This window comes from Siphateles boraxobius, unplaced genomic scaffold, assembly GCF_051911475.1.
Source record: "Siphateles boraxobius isolate OS27281-9 unplaced genomic scaffold, OSU_SipBor_1 42, whole genome shotgun sequence".
Lineage (NCBI taxonomy): Eukaryota > Metazoa > Chordata > Actinopteri > Cypriniformes > Leuciscidae > Siphateles > Siphateles boraxobius.
The window spans coordinates 1,079,482-1,098,795 of record NW_027509053.1 but is presented as its reverse complement, the minus strand read 5'-3'; the positions used below and the strand labels follow the sequence as shown (position 1 = coordinate 1,098,795).

General features: G+C 41.5%; 1 protein-coding gene across 1 annotated transcript; it reads left to right on the top strand.

Annotated features, from left to right (window-relative positions):
* Positions 1-3,534: 3,534 nt before the first annotated feature.
* Positions 3,535-6,623, top strand: LOC143707659 (uncharacterized). The gene is made up of 6 exons (XM_077200045.1): positions 3,535-3,995; positions 4,756-5,039; positions 5,146-5,480; positions 5,675-6,094; positions 6,209-6,383; positions 6,487-6,623. Exons 1-6 carry the CDS (start codon positions 3,535-3,537, stop codon positions 6,621-6,623), a joined length of 1,812 nt encoding a protein of 603 aa, XP_077056160.1.
* The last annotated feature ends 12,691 nt before the right edge of the window (positions 6,624-19,314 follow it).

The window sequence follows — 19,314 nt, the reverse complement described above, 5'->3', positions numbered from 1 at the left end:
CTCCCGTAATAGGAGCAGGTGGTGAGCCTGCAAGCGCTGCCCTGGAGGAGGCAGATCCAGCCCTGGCTTCTCTGTCCGATTCGCTTGGACGTGTACAGAATGCAAGTCATAGACCTCAGACCAGCTCTTCAAATATCTGTTGGAATTCAGCAGAGAGGGAAGGCTGTTTCCATGCAAAGTTGCACTTAGTGCTTGCCTTCATTTCGGCAAAGATCCGAGATGCAACATGTCCACTTAGGTGTTGAGCTCCTCTATGATGAGTGTAAAGTGCTCCGCCTGGGCGTTGACGATATACTTTGCTAAACAGATTCTAGAGTTGGGGGCTGGACGACACCTAGTTGAACCGCTGCTTCCCGTGGGCTCCCTTCTCATGAAGCCAGTTTCACCGTGAGCCCGGTTCAAGTGTCGGCTTGCTGCGCCATTCCCCTCCTATGGACTGGATACGTGCGCCTTTCTACTCCAGTTGAGTTCCCTTAAAATTGAACCCTGTTGAGTTCCTCCACACCCCTCCGACGTCGGACGTGCGGAACGTCTGGTGTTAGGCCTACCACTCGTAAGCAGTGTGGAACCTGTGTTAGGCTGGGTCCATATGTTGCGGTCCCTTCGGTGACCCCATATGTGTATTCTTCCACGATACGGCTCCCTGCGGTGAGCCCGTGTCTTCCCTCGGCAGAGTCTCTCTGCCGTCACTGTCCGGTGTGTCTCCCCCCGTCTTAGGCTGGAGCCACCCCAGTGACATTCCATATGTTAGACTGCCCGGTTTCCGCCCAGTTCATATGTGTATTCTCCACATTTCCTCCCTCGGGTTGGATGTGGCTTCCGCAGCGTCCCTTCCTTCCAACGTACGGGGAACGCTTTCCCAGTGGTCCTGTAGGAACAGCAGTGACTTCCCTGGCCTAAGCCCTGTCCTTCCCCGCCTTAAGTTTGCGGGGGCATCAGGAGGCTTTGGTTTAGGCACTGGAAGGTGGCAGCGTTAGTGGCGTGTTCAATGGTTGATCCCATTTCAGTCGCGTCGACTACGTCCGACGTTATCGACTGAAAGGGAACGTCCTGGTTGCGTATGCAACCCACCGTTCCCTGAAGGAGGGAACGGAGGACGTAGTCCCCTTGCCACTACCGCTGGACCACCGCTGACCCCGGGTTACTCTCGGCTCCTCAGCGAAAAGCAACTAGTGCGTGCATCCACTTCCGTATTTATACCCGCGCCGCGGGGGCGGAGTGTGTGATGCGAATCACGCACGCCAATTACATTGGCTCGTTCAATAGTACTCGAAGATGATAGGCTCCCTAGCGTGATCCCATTTCAGTCGCGTCGACTACGTCCTCCGTTCCCTCCTTCAGGGAACGGTGGGTTGCATACGCAACCAGGACGATTAGAGCGCTGACTTTTGACTGAATTGTTTGCTTTATTTCTTAATTTATAGCTTCTTGTACCTTTTACTTATACTTTTATAATGGCTATTATTGATAAAACTGAAGTTTAACAAAAAGAGACAGGGTTGAGTTTTGTCATTTTTAATTTTATTACAGTGAAGATGAGCACTGTAATGTTGATTACTGCAACATTTGTTGTTTAGTACAAATGCACATATTGCCTGGACCATATTAATAATTGTAATATTTTTAAAATTTAAATGAAAAGAGGCAGGGTTCTTTTATATTTCGTTTTGTTATGAATAGGCTAACGTTATGCATGCAGTGAATATAACCAATACGCATTGCCTGAACCCCATTTGTGTGGCTATGATGTTTAAGATTTCTTTAACCCTCTGGGGTCGACAAACGCGCCGGCGCGTTTTGCTCGATTTTTTTCACATAGCAGGAAAATAGACTTAAAATACTCTGTCATTTTTGGTCAAACACACTTAAGAAATATAAAAAAATAAACTGTTGAATGTCTATTTTTTTATGTGTCCACTTACAATCGAAATAAAACATTGTGCTTTTGTAAAATAAAGAAAATAAACAGGGTGTGCTTTCTGTCTCTCCATCTCCGTTAACCTTTCTTCTGGAGCACGTCTCTAAACTTAAACAAAACTCAGCGAATACTATTCACCCAAGCATGAGCAATATATCTTTATAATCATTTAAGTTTGTACTTTTAAAATATCTAATTCAAAACTAAAATAAATATTCTCTGTTTATGTAATCTATAAAAAAGAGAGAGGTGTCAGCCGATCTCATTATCGTTCTCTCAGCTCATTAGTCTGCTAATGTGACCGCCCACGGAGAGTGTGCGATATTCAAACGCAAATGATCTGAAGCGACACATGCAAACGTGTCAACGTCCCTCATAAACGCGATAACACAAATTTAATCATCAGATTAATGTACCTTTTCGGCTTGTGAGGCTGTGACTGTGAGGAGTAATCCTGGGAGATTTACCTCAGAACATGTACTGGTTTATTTTCATTTTGAGGAGCGACCGATCTAGCCGAGAATTGTGAGTAGCTACCCTAACATTTTTATTCTTGTACTTTGTTCTAATGTCTGTGAATGCAAAAAGACTTTAAATTTGAATCACGTTTCTGTGTGTGAATGAATTAACGGCACAGATGGGCGCTGTTGTATGTTTAGCCTAATATGTTGCAGATGAAATATGAAAGATAACTATGGGATCAAATTCCCGCCAAATGTATTGCGGCCACGGATCAAAATATAATAAGCGTGAATCAAAAAATAACAAGCATGAATAAAAACTTTAAACACATTAAAAAATATTTTTCACAAAACTTTAACAAGAGTTTATTTTAAATTTTACAAGGACTTTTAAGCAGTAAAGCTATCTGAACTCTGGACATATACAAATAATTAAATTCCTCTTTTTTGAGGTAGCCTACATTTTAATGCGCACACTGGTAATTGGTGTTAAACAATGGCTCATGATTATGCTAAAGCAGCTCTAAAACATCATGCAGTTTTGAAACACTACATTTCTTTGCTAAAATTAAGTTAAAAACGACCATTTTACCCGTCTGAAGAATTTAGGACTTTGACCTTTCAACACTACACACAGCTTTTATATTATTTGTGACCCGTCACGGAAAGCAGTGACACAAGTCGGCAGCACAACTTGCGAGCAAAATGAGAAACAAGCGTTTTTTTCCAAAATTGGTGATTTCCGCTTTTTTGCAGAATCTGTTAGTTGAGATCATGAAGAAGCCTCTCCATGTTTGAGATAACAGTATTGGTATATTCAAAAGCGTACATTTTGAGGTTGAAATCGGCTTGTTTTTCGGAGATTCTAGCATGCAGTAGGGGCGTGTCATTGTCTGTGTGTATTTCCATACTGAATAGCCGCCGGCGCTTTTGCCCCCGCCCCCCAACAGCGTGGCTACTTAATTATGCAGCGCTCTAGCCGGCTCTATCTGATATCAAAATTCAATGAAGATGGACGCCGCAAAGAATGTCGCAGACGAGCTGAACCGTGGCCGTTACAATGAAAATGTTTTGAAGTACTTCTTCGACAAGCCGGATGCTTATGAACAAGCGTTCACTGATTCTGAAGACGATCTGAGCGACGATGAAAGTGGCATGATAAGACTGAATAATATCCCTAATCTACAACTGAGCGAAGATGAAGACGAGGAAGAATGTATCGGACTGGCGTCAGACGAGTTGGACCGTAAGATATCAGAGGCTATATCGATAGTAACATTTGATGGGGATATAGATAGAGAAATGGGGAAAATCCGTAACTTTGACTGTAAATGTTACACGAGGAGAAAAGATAACTCTCTGCATGGGAGACAGTCTTGTAGCCAGAAGCTTTCTCCAGACATTATGTACAACATACGGCTGGATTCTTTAGCTGCGGAAAAAGAGTGGCAGGACATGCGAATTATTGGACATTTAGAGGCAAACAGACGCACAGTGCAAACTTCGGAGATGGTTACATCCACAAAGAAGACCCCGACAAAGAGAAAGTGTGCCCGAACGACTTATTTCATTGGAGGCAACGAGATCTGCAAGAATACTTTTCTGTTTCTTATGGGGTGAGTTTCCATAAACATCAAAGTTTGTCGTTTTAAGTTCATTCTAAGTTCAGCTCATGTTTAGTCCATGTTTAGACCTTCCAATACCTACCTATTGTTTTTAGCTAGCTCAGGACTGTCGTTTTAGTTGTAACGTTAGCTGCTAATCGTTAGCACCATATCACTTGCCAAAACCCCCATTACTATAATGAGCTTTAAGATGGTAATGTGAGCTTCTGCTATTAATTTGAATAATGCTTCAATTGCTTGAATTGACTGGTGTTAATGACTTAACTTATCCCAGGTAAACCTGCCTGTTAGCATTCTTGAATTGATTGTGATGCTAATAATTTTAGCCAGTGGTGGAGGAAGTACTACTTAATATTCTTACCAAGGATTTACTAACGTAATCGTAAATGTATCAGATTAAATTCCTACTTAAGTAAAAGTATAAAGTATACGTAGCCGTAAAATGTGCATTATAAGTCAAAAGTAAAAGTATTTATGAAGAGTTTAATGTACAGGATTTTTTTAATCCTTTGACTCGAACCAGGTCTAACCACTAACTGTGAGGTCTAAACCAGGACTAAAACAAGACTAAACCAGGAAGTACAGATACAAGCTCTAAAGTAAGTAAAAGTAAAAGTATTCATCATAAAATTTACTTCAGTAAAGTAAAAGTACCTATAATTTGTACAATACATTTTGATATAGGTGACAAGATGCCTGTTAGCAAGACCATGATGTTAAACGTTTTTTCTTTTTTCCCCCCTTTTTTCAGCATTGGCAGAGACACCCTGGCTGATATAGTCAAACACTATGAGGAGAATGGGGCAAGACCACGTTTGAGGAAGAAGCACTCACTGCCACGTCCACCAGCCAGGTTCATCAGCCCTGAGGATATCAACAGAGTTGTGGACTTCATAAAAAACTATGCAGAAGACAATGCCATCATGCTGCCTGGCCGACAGCCTGGGCATAAGGATTGGCATGTGAAGTTGCTGCCAACTCATGTGTCCAAGGCCTCAGTGTGGCGTCTCTACGTGAAGTCTGCTAAGGAGCTTGGTATGTGTAAACATTGATTTAAAATTGAGTGCTTATAAAGTGAAATAATGCGGAGCACTATTAGCAATTACAATACAATTAACCATAAGCAATATCTGTTTTTCAGGTGAGCGTGCAGTTTGTAAAACCAGCTTCAAAGCACTGTGGAACCGACTTCTCCCACACATCAAAAGTTGCCGGCCACGCACAGATCTCTGCTGGCAGTGCCAAAGCAATAACGAGCAGCTGATACGAAGTGCAAACCTCCCAGATGATAGAAAGTCTGAAGCAGTAAAGAAGCAACAAGATCATCTTTCCCTTGTGCAGAAAGAGAGGGCTGTGTACAACGACATGACTGCTGCCTGCAGAAAGATTTGCTCTGGCTCTAACCTGTCTTTTGGACCATCCCTACCAGCAAGCAAGAAGATTAGGATGCATTACAGTTTTGATTTTGCTCAGCAGGTAATATTTCACACACATTTACTTCACTTTACTTCATTAATGTCCCTTAAAGGGCGATTTGGTGCATGAGAATAAATAGTGCAAATGCAGAATAGCATCAATATAGTAAGGTTTATCTTTATTAGACAATTATGAATAGATGCAAATTTAATTTAATCTAATCCAAGTTCCCTCTCTCCCTCTGTCTCCTACAGTTACACTTTCCCTCAAACCCTCTCCAGCCAGGACCAATGTACTTCCTGACCCCACGGAAATGTGGCCTATTTGGTGTTTCATGTGAAGGGCTGCAGAAACAGGTGAATTACCTGATTGATGAAGGCATGTCATCTACTAAGGGAAGCAATGAAGTCATCAGCTACATGCATCATTTCTTCTGCAACTTTGGAGTTGGAGAAACAGAGGTGGATCTTCATTGTGACAACTGCAGTGGGCAGAACAAGAACAACTTCATGCTCTGGTACCTTGCCTGGCGGGTTGGACACAAGCTTCACGATAAAATTGAAATCCACTTCCTTATTGCTGGCCACACCAAGTTTTCCCCTGACTGTGGCTTTGGACTCATCAAGCAAGCCTACATGAAGACAAGAGTCAACACTTTGGCAGACATCGCTGAGGTACTTTAACTTTACTTTGCTTTAATGACTTCAGTGCTGTTTTCTGTTCTGCTTCAATGAAACATTTAACTGAAGATTTTTTTTTTCTTCCTCTCTTCTCTTTTTTGTCATCAGGTTGTGGAAAACAGCTCTCCTGTGAGTCGCCTCAATATCCCACAGCTTGTTGGAACGGCAGAGGGCAAAGTTTTAGTCCAGACCTTCGACTGGCAGCAGCATCTGACTCGCCACTTCCGTAGACTCCCACAGATCAAGAGTTATCAGCACTTCAGGAAATTGAAACTTTCACATTGTGTACATACAATATAACATAGCAACAACATACACATGACAGTTTTTTTATAAGAAAATACTTTGCCATGTTTAAAATGTCTTATGTGCTTTTTCTGTCACAGCTTTGAAGCCAAGAGACCAGGTGTGGTGCTTGCAAAAAGTCACCGTGATGCACAACCTGTCGAATATCAGCTACTGCGCTACGGAGCAGATCTGCCCCCTGTCGACGGTCTTCCTGTCCTGGCCCCACCTGGACTGAAAATTGACAGGCAGAACTATCTATATGAAAAAATCAGGCCATTCTGTGCTGACGAGGCAAGAGACATCACATGCCCAGCGCCAAGGGTCACAACACAGAAGAGTCCACAGAAGAGGATGCGAATGTAATTTCTTTGGACTGTGTCACAAAGACCTTTTTTCTTGTTTACAACACCTGCAATGTCACTTTATCAACCAACCACCTGAATTTAGTTTTACATTCTTGTATGAAAAGCACTCTAAACAATGTTTGATTGATTTGCTTATGGAAAATAAAAAAAGAAAATATCAATCAACCAGTTTATTGCTTATTTTTTATCATTAGCAAAAGTTTGTGTTTCATGTTGCATGAGTACACCGAAGAAAATTCCTAGTCTGTAAAACCTTTCATTGACAATGGCAATAAACTCTATTCTGATGCATACTCCTATACTGTATGTAGGGACGGACGGGGACTAAAAAACAGCCCTGGACTTTGACTAGGCCCGGCCCAAAGCAATCGGCGCGCAGAAACTCGACAACAACAACAATAACGCCTGCCATGAGTGTCACAAGACTTTAATTGTGGCTCATGGTACTATACCATCCAAATTATAGCTAACAGCATATTCTACAATCTATTCCATGCTGTCTTAAAATGAATTTATTACTTAATAATCTTAATTAATTTATGCAGTAATTAATCTTAGCTACTGCACAAATAATAATACCACATCTAAATGAAAATACACCATTACAAATGTAACTTCTGTATTCAAAATCTTCAATGTTTGTAAGCATTAACTGTAACGTTACCAACATTTTTAAAAGTAAAAGCACAACATATTTCTTAATATTAGCTACTGCCCAGCATATATATATATATATATATATATATATATATATATATATATATATATATATATATATATATATATATAAATCACATAGCACATCCTGTTTCTGATTTTAACATTCTCTAGAGTTTATCTTATTTTTTATTCAGTGTACATAAGAGTTGCCTATACAGTTTTATCGGTAGATGCTAAGAGACATTTATTTATTACCTGTTTGCAAACTTTTTTTTTTCTTTGATGGCACATTTTCCTGACCTTTTTGCTCCCCCCTGTGCTTTACAGCTTTACAGGGGGAGCTTTACAGGGGGTATGGCTTATCTAAATGAGATGTAAATGAGCCCTATTGTCACTCCCAGCAGCAGAGAGAGGTGAGAACTGCACAGTCTTTTGAGGCTGTTTTCTCCCCTTTTAGCTTTTTTGTGTGCCTACCTTCAAATGGCCACAACATCTCCAAATATTATCAGATTTCCATGTGTTAAACATCGTTGGAAAGCTTTGAGACTACACTTTCAGAATCTGTGAATAACTCAAAATGCCCCAAAACCGACTTGTGTCCCTACTTTCCGTGATCGGTCACATTTAGTTCCATTACAGACAAGGCATACAGTGCAAAAAGTACAAGACGAATACAAAGGCATTTGTGGTACAGTTCAGAGTATGTAAAACAAAGAACAACAACTAAAATTTAAAATAAACCTGTAGCCTTTGTAAAAGGGAAAAAAAATGCACAGCCTACCTGGTGATCCGTTACAGTTAAATACGCCATCCTGAAATATTTTCTTAATTTTTGTTGTTAAGCGATCATATAGCCTAGGTAGCATGGTAAATGAATTCTAGACTAGATAGATGTGCCATTTGACTAAAGATTAATGAAAATGATAGTGTACAGAGGAGATTACAGAAACCAGGTGGATTTGATATGCAGTGATTTATTATAATTATTGTGTTCATTTGCATAGCTACATAATTGCATATTACTTTAGGATTAATGTTTTAAATATAGCTTAAATTTTTAATACATTAACATGAAAATTATTGAAAAGATCAGGGATAGGTAACGTTTCTGGACTGCCGCTGTCCTGCAGAATTTAGCATCAACTCCGATAAAAACCTAGCTAGCAGTATTAATAATCCTAAAGATGATGATTAGCTGGTTCAGGCGTGTTTGATTAGGGTTGGAGGAGCTAAACTCTGCACCCAGGAGGACCGACATTGCCCTTCCATGTCATAGATTAAATATGAAAGTAAAACGGCCAGTAGGTGGTGGCAAGTTACTGTCTTTATAAGTGAGTCATTCATTCAAACTTCTCGTTCAAATCAGGAATTCTTTAATGAAACACTGTTGTGTGGCTCGCAGGTGATCAACGCTCACAGTGCAAGGTCCAGAAGTAAGCCCAGGGCTTTAAAGATGAACTGAACTGAAATTTGAAAAAATGTGATATAACAGATGTATTTTATTTATTCTCATTGGTACAATTATTTAAATGGCAGAATTTGTTGAAAGGGATAAAATGGTACTTTGAAAATGTTGTTGTTGTTACACGGGCGCGCCATGTTGGATTTCAACATTCGACTACGTCACTGGAATGGTAGGCTACTCCGATGCTAACCAACACTAGCAGAGCTAGCTTCTCTCTACCCCCTGCCTTGTCAACAAAATTATTCTAGTCGTGATTTCTAGTGTTTAATCCTAGGTACGAGAGACAGATGTGTTGAAAACATCAATGAGTACATGAAGCGTCTGACATCAAATGTTTTATTTAGCTACAAGTCCAACGCATACTAGAATCCTTGATGTTCAGCTGAGGGGAAAATATGTAACGTTAACGTTAGTTCACTGCACAGGATGGGAACGGAATCTTATTCCTCCTTCCCAAATGCCCCCTCGCCCAAAGAGTGAACTGCCGGTACACTGTTAAGCTTAACAGTCTGAGAAAAGGATATAAGTTAGCCTAGCCTAGCGCAGTCGCCAATTCGTAAAATACACTTTTACATACCAGCTACTTATGGGACGCTCCAGCGTCTCAGCTCGGACATCCCTTAGAGATAGCTTAGCCTCCTCCAACATGTCTCTCTCACCGCACAGCATCCGAAATGAACGGTGCATGGTGATGCATTTTCGCCGATCAATAAATGTTCCAGGTTGACCTCTCTTCAACAGATCGACTCCGGTGCAGTGTCCATGCTCCGGCAGCGCCCGCGCCCACACCAGTCACTTCCCCCAAACGATCCTGTACTGTATGTGGAGCCTGAAACTGGTCATCCTCCATGTGGTGGTAGTCAGATACAACTGGCATGTCCCTCACATGCTCAAATGCGTAACTCATGCCATTAAAATGACTCATTTTCGTGTGTGTATATAGGACTTGCAGCTGTTGCATATATACCTTCGCGGGTCCTACCATGCCAGTGACGTCATCGAAATTGCCAGCGTAACAAACGCAATTTTTGTGCTGCTTAAAAAAAGCTATATTGATATTTTTAGTTACAATTTTTAATGTAAATTACTTTTAATTGTCATAAACAACATGTTATCAACGTTGATTTTTTTCAGTTCAGTTCATCTTTAAAGGTTAATATGATGGATCGTCAGACAGGCACAACTGTCAACTAACGACACAACAGGTCGTCGTCGTTAAAGTGACGAATTTAACGATAACGGATCGCCAGGTAGACGTAACAGGTCGAGTTGCAGGCACACATACAGTTTAACGGTGTCCTGCCACGGAAAGATTTTTGCCAGCTGAGCTGATGGTTATCTTCACCTGTAACTACGAGAGAACATCAGTACAGTAGCGCGAGTCGCATTGGAGTGACGTCAACTCCCCTCTTCGTTTGATTGGCTAGAGGAGGAGCTGTCAATCTAGAACTAGTGGACCAATGGTGACGCTTAAGCCTGCCCTAATTTACATGAAACTCGAACTGCAACATTTGGAAGAGCAAGCGCAGAAGATGGAAAGATGAGCGAAGAGGAAAACAGCACAAGCGTACCAAAAAATAAATTATGAGCAGAAAATGAAAGAGAACGCAAAGTACAGAGTAATAAAACCAAGGAAAACATAATTTTAAAGAAAGCATGAACACAAGTTTAAGTTTTGTAAAAAATATTTTTTAATGTGTTTACATTTTTTTTTTCCATGCTTGTTATTTTTTGATTCACGCTTATTATATTTTGATCCGTGGCCGCATACATTTGGCGGTAATTTGATCCCATAGATAACATTTCGTAGTTTTGGATAGATTATAAAGTTTTTATTCTAAAATATCAAATAAGCTTTTGTCACCCAGTTTCTGCTCATATTTTAAATATATAGTAGGCTATGTTCTGTCAAAAATAAACTCATCAACTAAGTTGTTATTATAGTGTTTGTTCCAATGTAAGCTATATAAAAACTAATGAATCCTTAACTTTAAAATATGTATGATAATACTGTAGGATAATACTGAGGAATACTGTAGTTTTTTTTTCATTCTCAAGTGAATCGCGTTTCTGTGTGTGAATGAATGAACAGCAGAGATGCGCTGTTTACCACAACTCGCAAAAAGACAGTTTAAATTTGAATCGCGTTTCTGTGTGTGAATGAATGATCCGCTTTTAGCAAACTATATTGCTATACTGAGATGAGTAAAAATCGACTGAAATATGTTGAAATAAAATGTATTTGTATAAGCAACGTATTAAACTGCAAATTAACATTTATATGTCTTATATAAACGAAAGACCTATGTTACAGACATATGAAAGACAACATTTCGTTGACTAGTTTTGGATGGATTATACATTTTTACTGTAAAATCTTTGCCATCTCAAATAAGCTTTTGTTTGCCAATTTTGCTCATATGTTAAATAGCCTATAGCAGGGGTTCTGAACCTTTTTGATGTCGGGGCCCAAATTTTACAGTACAAAGTGGCCCAGGGCCCATTCAAATATTAGCACTGTATTGGTTTATTGATCTCACCATTGGTTTGATTTGTATTCAATAACTAAATGAAATCCACTTGCAGTTTAACAGGTTATTGTGTATGTTAACCTGCACATAGGCTACAACAAGATGCAAAACACACAACAATTCATGGAACAAATCAATCTGCATCAAGAACAAATTTAAAGGCTCAAGTCAGGCATATTAGCCTAACTAGTGCTGCACGATTAATCGTATCGCAATCGCGATGTCAAGCCAATGCGATTATATGAAGCAAAATGCTGCGATTTTATATGAAATAAACAAATAGGGCTATTAACGCAATTAACGCAGCATCTGTTATTTTTGTCATCCTTTGGCTAGTGTTACATGATCCCGCTTTTATACGTGCGAATGCTTTTGAACCATTCATGCGCGACAAGACAAAAGAGAATTTGCTGTATCACTTGAATCGCTGCCTGTGAATGTCACTGCCTGTGAAAATGTATATTAATAAAAATAAAAACAATAAAATGTGTTGCTTAAATAAATAAATTCATAATAATATTTTTCAAAATAAATAAGTTGTTGTCACAGTGTCTGGTTGTGTTTCCCTTGGTTATCACTAGAGGTCCTCGTTCTCACGGTGTCATTCACATTAGACTACAATTCCCAGCATTCTGTTCTGTCACTTATCTGAATATTGCACTCAGCTGTTTCCCATCACCTTGTTAGTTCTGTGTGTATATATTCCCTGTCTGTGTTAGTGTTTGTTACGGAGTCCTTGGTTTATGTCACCTCACTTTCTAGTCTGTATCTGCCTGTTTCTTGTTTTTGTCTTGTGTTTTGGATTGCCTTATTGGATTTTGACACCTGCCTGGATGACTACGAGTTTGGTTTGCCCTTTAAGTAAAAACTACTGCTCTTGGATTTTCTTCCTCCTGTGTGTGTTCCGTGACAGAAGGACTCCGTCACACCTAATCCAGCGGTATGTTTCGTAACATCCCTTCCCCAGCCACCGAGCGGGAGAGAAGGGAATTTTTTAAAGGGACCCGATTGGTCAAGTTTCGCGGGACCCGTGGAGGTCGCAGTGGAGGAGGTGGTCGAGAGACTGTTCAGGTTCCGTCTGCCCAGTCAGAGACTGTTCACATCACGTCTGCTCAGCCAGAGACTGTCCACGCTATGTCTACCCGGTCAGAGACGGATCAGGAGATGCCCATTCGCGTGGCCGCGAGGGCACGGATGGACTATTTGGAGCATCTGTTTCGGATCCTAGACATGCCTGTGCTCGCTGTTCCAGAGCTGGAGCCAGTGTCCGTTCCAGAGCCTGAGCCGGTGTCCGTTCCAGAGCCTGAGCCGGTGTCCGCTGTTCCTGAGCCGGTGTCCGCTGTTCCTGAGCCGGTGTCCGCTATTCCTGAGCCGGTGTCTGCTGTTCCTGAGCCGGAGCTGGTGTCTGCTGTTCCAGAGCTGAAGCCAGTGTCTGTTCCAGAGCCAGAGACAGATCAGGAGATAACCATTCTCGCAGCCGGGGGAATACCGAGCAACTATCTGGAGCGTCTGGCACGGATCCTGGAAGGACCCTTCAGACCTTTTGTGTCCCTGGTTCCAGAGCCGGAACCAGTTTCTGTTCCTGAGCCGGAGCTCGTATCTGCTGTTCCTGAGCAAGAGATCGTGTCTGCTGTTCCTGAGCAAGAGCCCGTGTCTGCTGTTCCTGAGCAAGAGCCAGTGTCTGCTGTTCCTGAGCCGGAGCCAGTGTCTGTTCCTGAGCCGGAGCCAGTGTCTGTTCCTGAGCCGGAGCCAGTGTCTGTTCCTGAGCCGGAGCCAGTGTCTGTTCCTGAGCCGGAGCCAGTGTCTGTTCCTGAGCCGGAGCCAGTGTCTGTTCCTGTGTTTGTGTCTGTCCTTGTGGTTGTTACTGTTCTGGTGTCTGTTCCTGAGCCGGTGTCTGTTCCTGAGCCGGTGTCTGTTCCTGAGCCGGTGTCTGTTCCTGAGCCGAGGGTTCTTCACCGCCCTGGCAGCCCGAGGGTTCTTCACCGCCCTGGCAGCCCGAGGGTTCTTCACCGCCCTGGCCGCCCGAGGGGTCTTCACCGCCCTGGCCGCCCGAGGGGTCTTCACCGCCCTGGCCGCCCGAGGGTTCTTCACCGCCGCCCTGGCCGCCCGATGGACTGTCTGCTTCGCCCTGGCCGCCCGATGGGTCGTCTGCTTCGCCCTGGCCGCCCGATGGGTCGTCTGCTTCGCCCTGGCCGCCCGATGGGTCATCTGCTTCGCCCTGGCCGCCCGATGGACAGTCTGCTTCGCCCTGGCCGCCCGATGGACAGTCTGCTTCGCCCTGGCCGCCCGATGGACAGTCTGCTTCGCCCTGGCCGCCCGATGGACTGTCTGCTTCGCCCTGGCCGCCCGATGGACTGTCTGCTTCGCCCTGGCCGCCCGATGGACTGTCTGCTTCGCCCTGGTCGCCGGCTGAGCCATCACCCCCTGTTCTTGTTCCCCTTCATGGTCCTGGCCCTCCCATCCCTCCCTTGGATTTCCCACCTTCCTCTTGGACTCTTGTGTTGTCTTGTGTACTGTCATGGAGCGTCTGGTAGCCGCTCCGTAGAGGGGAGGTTCTGTCACAGTGTCTGGTTGTGTTTCCCTGGGTTATCACTAGAGGTCCTCGTTCTCACGGTGTCATTCACATTAGACTACAATTCCCAGCATTCTGTTCTGTCACTTATCTGAATATTGCACTCAGCTGTTTCCCATCACCTTGTTAGTTCTGTGTGTATATATTCCCTGTCTGTGTTAGTGTTTGTTACGGAGTCCTTGGTTTATGTCACCTCACTTTCTAGTCTGTATCTGCCTGTTTCTTGTTTTTGTCTTGTGTTTTGGATTGCCTTATTGGATTTTGACACCTGCCTGGATGACTACGAGTTTGGATTGCCCTTTAAGTAAAAACTACTGCTCTTGGATTTTCTGCCTCCTGTGTGTGTTCCTGTGTGTGTTCCGTGAAAGTTGTAAATTAAAATTTAAATAAAAATATAGCTTTATAATCTGCAAAATAATTTGATAATTGTTTCAGCAGTCTACATTTTTGCATGGTAGAACCTGAAGTTGCTCTTCATATCTGTTATAAATGAACAATAACAATCACAACAGTCTAATTTGAACAAGCTACAACTCCCGATTTATGTTCCCCTCTTAATGAGACACTTGGGCCTGCTTCACAGATATGATCAGATCCAGCCTGGGTGGAATGGGGGAAAGGCTCACTCTCAGAGTAGCCTCCAGTGTTGGCATTACTGCCACTAGTGGTGGGATGGTGCATTGTAACGGCTGTTTCACACCGCAAGCGTGAGCGGCGCTTGAGCAGTGCGTCAGCGTAACTACATCGTCACTGCAGCTGCAGACACGCGAGAGTATTCACACTGGAAGCGTTTGTACAGTGTCACAGTAGCGGCTCCAAAGCTACATATAAGCGAACAATTATTTACAAAGACAACTATACATTTGATTTTAGAAGTTGGTAAACCATATAAATGTCAGTAAACAACAAAACAACCAAGAAAACAGCTCCAATCTTGTCGTTTCAGTCATAGCATATTTTCAATAGGTTTACAAGAATGCAAACTCCGCAGATAAAGCACACACACACACACACACAAAACCGCACACTCGGGTTTGATTTGGGTTGTGCTAGCCTATGTAGCTGTCTGTGTATTTCATAAACTAAAAGAAAGTTTTTATATAATATTTTCTGGCTATTTTACTTTAGTTTTTTTAGTTTTTTATAATACACCATACTTTCACCCAAACTTAATTTGCCTATATTCCTTGCCTTTTTTGCCTACTCTAGTTCTTGTTAAAACTCACTAGACATGCTTATTCTGTGCATTTTGGGCACTTTTTGTGTGAAATAAAATTTATTTTGTCCATCTAAAGTGTGCTTTCACTTTAATGGAGCGTGAGCATCGCAGCAAAAATAGACTCGGCGCCGAATCCCCCGCTTCACTGCTGCTCACGCGACGCTCCTGCTTGACGCTCACGCGCTGCTCCTGCTCGCAGTGTGAATGCACTCATTGATTAACATGCAAGAAAAAAATATGCGCTGCTCACGTGCCGCTGACGCTTGCGGTGTGAAGCGGCCGTAACTGTCTCATGGATAACAGTGGTCATTCTGGTGTCTTCAATTGATAACTAGTTTGGTCCCGCGGCCCACAGGTGAAAAACTTAAAGTTTTTTGCGGCCCTCCAGGTGGCGCTCGCGGCCCAAAAATAAAGTAATCAAATAATATGTTATTATGTGTTTGTTCACATATGTATTATGTGAATGTAGCCTAGGCTATATCCAAAGTAATGAATCCTTAACTTTGAAATATGTATGATAAAATGTATACTTTAGTTTTTACAAAGAAAGATTGCACTTGAATTGTTGTTGTAATTGTAACATTTTTAATAAAAAAATATATTTACAAGGTAGATGTAAACAAACTATTAAAAGGTAAATATAAGCCTTTTCTTTAAATATTTTTTATTGAGTTTTATTTGTGACAAATTTGGGGAGAGGATACTGTTGTAAACCTTGTTCTTCTTAAGTGTAGAAAAACTCAGAAGCGAAGACCAGGAAACTTGGCTTATCTTTTAAGCAGGATTCTTTATTTGCTTTAGTCCGCTTCGTCCAAAATCTTACCCAAGTCTAACTAAGGCAGTATACATTTTAGTTCATATACCCTTTCAGGGGGAGGAATTACATAAAGGTGGAGACACTCTGAAACAAAAGCATGTAAATGAGGCATACAAGTTTAGGAACTTGCCCTAGACTGAGAGTGTTACCCATCCTAATCCAATCAGCATAACAGTGTAATGTAAATATCCTAATCCAATCAGCCAGACTCTTCACCGATACCTTCACATTATCATAGAGCTTAATGGCCAGGCAGTGCATAAAGACAAAAGGTGATAGTCTCAGTGCTCTGATCAATTTAACTTACAATAGAGAGAGCAGGACAGACAGGAACAGGCAGGTCTGTGACATCAGATGAGAAGTAACAAAACGGTTAATGTCCTATGCCTCAAAATGGTAACTTCCTCAGTTAAAATACTGTTGAACCTAAATTGAAACATTTTAATAAATTTGTAACACTACAACGCCTATCAAGTAAGGGTACTGTTGGCGGTGGAAATGCAAGCCAGATCAGGGTTTACCATCCCAAATCGTACTGTACTGTACCGTACCGTAACGTACCGCTCCGTGGAAACGAGCCATTAGGTACCGGTTCCATATTGGTACCAGGTTTCGGTACACAACCCTTGTTTAAACTATGAAAATCTTCACACCCTGTTAGAAATATATTTTCTCCCTCAGCATAAATCTATAACATAAGAAGGATTCTTTGTTCAGCCTAAAACTGACACGTTTGCACATTCTTTTCTATGTATGTAAAGTTAAACATCTGGTATTCATTAATGAGGAAGGGAGCCCCCTCCCTTCTCCTTTCTCTTCCTTTTCTTTCTTTGTGTTTCTATGTTATACATTGAAGAGCTTCCTCTGAGCTCCAGGCTTGCAAGGAGATTCTAGCGGATACTGCCCATATAAAGAAGTTGTTATATATATTCTTATACTCCTCCCTGTAATACTTTGCCTATATAATGTATAATTTAGACATTATGAGCTGAGCGTTTTGTCTCCCTCCGGCGCTGGAGTTGTGAATTGTTTATTCATAATAAAAAACCAAGAATTTTGGCACTTCTCGTTTGGACCATTTCATTTCGATTCTAACACTTGGGGGCGTCGTCAGGGATTTCTCCAGACAGGTAAGAATTTTTTTTTTTTTTACAAAAGAGAAAGTTGATTCTTACTGTCTGCTGAGAAAACGTATTTGTAGTGCCGTGATTTTTACCATATTTGGTGAAATCAGCCTCGTGTTTTAATTAATGCGGGAAGAGCAGAAAAAAGGGAACTGATCTCTCTCTCTGTTTTTGTTATTTGTCCTTGTATAAAACGATACAGGACGGTAGCCTCGTATTTTTAATAAAAAATGTGAGAAGAACAAGCAAAAGAGATTTGAGCTCCCTCTTTTGATGTTATTTGTCTTTGTTTAAAACGATACGGGACCGGTTATCCTCCTGTTTTCGATAAATGCGGGAAGAACGTAAGGAAAATTGATCACTTTCCTCCGTTTTTTGCAAGAAAAAAATATTAGATTTGCTACACAGATAATTTGTTTTCTTTTGCAAAGTCTATTTTAATTTCCCTTTGGTCTAGGGCTATGAATAAATAAATCACTATTTTTTTTCTCTTCACTTTCTCTTTTCTTTTCTTCTCTCTTATTTCTCTCTCTATTTGCCAATTTACTAACACAATTAATTTGAAATTGTATACTTTTCTTTGAGTTCTGTAAGGAACCTAGCTATATGAAATATTAATAATCAATAATAACTTGTTATGATTAATTATGAATATTTGGGTCAGTTAATTGGATTAACTTGACATGGCTAAATTAATATTACAATCAATTAATCAGTTCGTCCAACGAACTCTTTTGATTATTCATTAATTCTAAGAAAAGGGTATCTTCCCTGGACACAGAAGAATAATTATTTCTTAATATGTACAGCGTTTTGAGCATGTAGCAAGAACAAAAACCATAAAGGGACTTCGTATTGCAAGCAAATCAGAACCAAATACATAAAGTGCATAAGTTTTATTAACTAAATCATAAACATGAATAAATTAAAAACACATATATACAGAATTACAGAAATAGGTTAGTGATAGGATTAAATTGGCAACCGGAGAAAGGGACTAGTGAAGTGCAGTGTGAAGTGGAAGTTGGTTGAGAGTTCTCTTTCTCCAGGAACGCAGGTTTGGTCAGGGCCTGGGGCCCTGTTGAGGCCACGCTGAGCACTCAGGAGAAGTGAGGAAGTCGGAAGAGTGAGTGAATGGAGTCGTTGTTGGTTGGAGTCTTTGTTCCAAAACTCCTGAGATTGTCCTTGGTTCTTTGTGAGAGTCTTCTCTCTCCTGCCTGAACCCATATCTGGTTGGATCGAGGCCTGCTGGGCCCTGGGGCCCCTGTGGAGGGGGAGGGGGTTCCCCAGGATCACCAGAGCAGTGTTGCGGCTGGATGAAAGAACTAAGAGAGGGAGGTCACATGTGGGCTGTCTCTAATAAAGCCTGGAAAAGATCCTCCCCTAAGGGTTGAACTCGACCAATCAGAAAGGTGACATGTCTGAGAGGGAAAGTGGCTCTTAGTTGATTTACGGGTCTTTGTCCCTAGCGTGGTTATACCTTCATTAATGCTCAGATAGCTATAACACATCCACACTGCATTCTAGAAGAAGGTGATGAACATCAAAGTGTGAGTCATTAAATGAGGATTAATTAGGTAAGAGGCATGATACAGGTGAGGTTACATTGATCGTTAGTTGGTTGTATACCAGGATACATACCATAATATATACCTAATAGTACACGAGACAGTAAACCATTTACACTGTTTCTTTCACAGTTTTATGCATGTTCATTTATAGATCAGTTAGTCTATGATTAATGCAGCAAAGTCTGTTTTAAAGAGGGTTTCTGTTTCATAGTCTCTCTCTTGTGCATGTGGCCACGTTCCTCGGAGGTCGTAAAATCTCCTTATCATGCCCTGTAACATGACACTGTTTCTGCCCTTGTGTTCGTTCATTTGGGCTGTTAGTTTTGGAGTTTCATAAACCTTTGTATATAATGAATAATTAGTGTCTGATTGGTCCATACCCTACAGTTCCATTTGGCTATATTGCAATTTATTTAAGTTGCATGAAGGAGAAATTTTTGTGTGTTTACAATGGGAAATAAAATTAGTCCACCGTTAGAAAATGAATCTCCGAAAGATTTTATGATTAGAAATAATCAAGCATTTTTTACGGAGCCATATGTGTCAAATTTAGCTGGCTGGTCAACTGGCAAAACACAATTAGATGCGTTTCCTCGTGACGG

What these genes read in the sequence shown, in the direction of transcription:
- LOC143707659 (XM_077200045.1), top strand. Translation starts at nt 3,535, where the DNA reads ATGATAAGACTGAATAATATCCCTAATCTACAACTGAGCGAAGATGAA. An exon ending in GTTTTGATTTTGCTCAGCAG is followed by an intron (nt 5,481 to 5,674) that starts GTAATATTTCAC and finishes TGTCTCCTACAG; the next exon opens with TTACACTTTCCCTCAAACCC. An exon ending in GAAATTGAAACTTTCACATT is followed by an intron (nt 6,384 to 6,486) that starts GTGTACATACAA and finishes TTTCTGTCACAG; the next exon opens with CTTTGAAGCCAAGAGACCAG.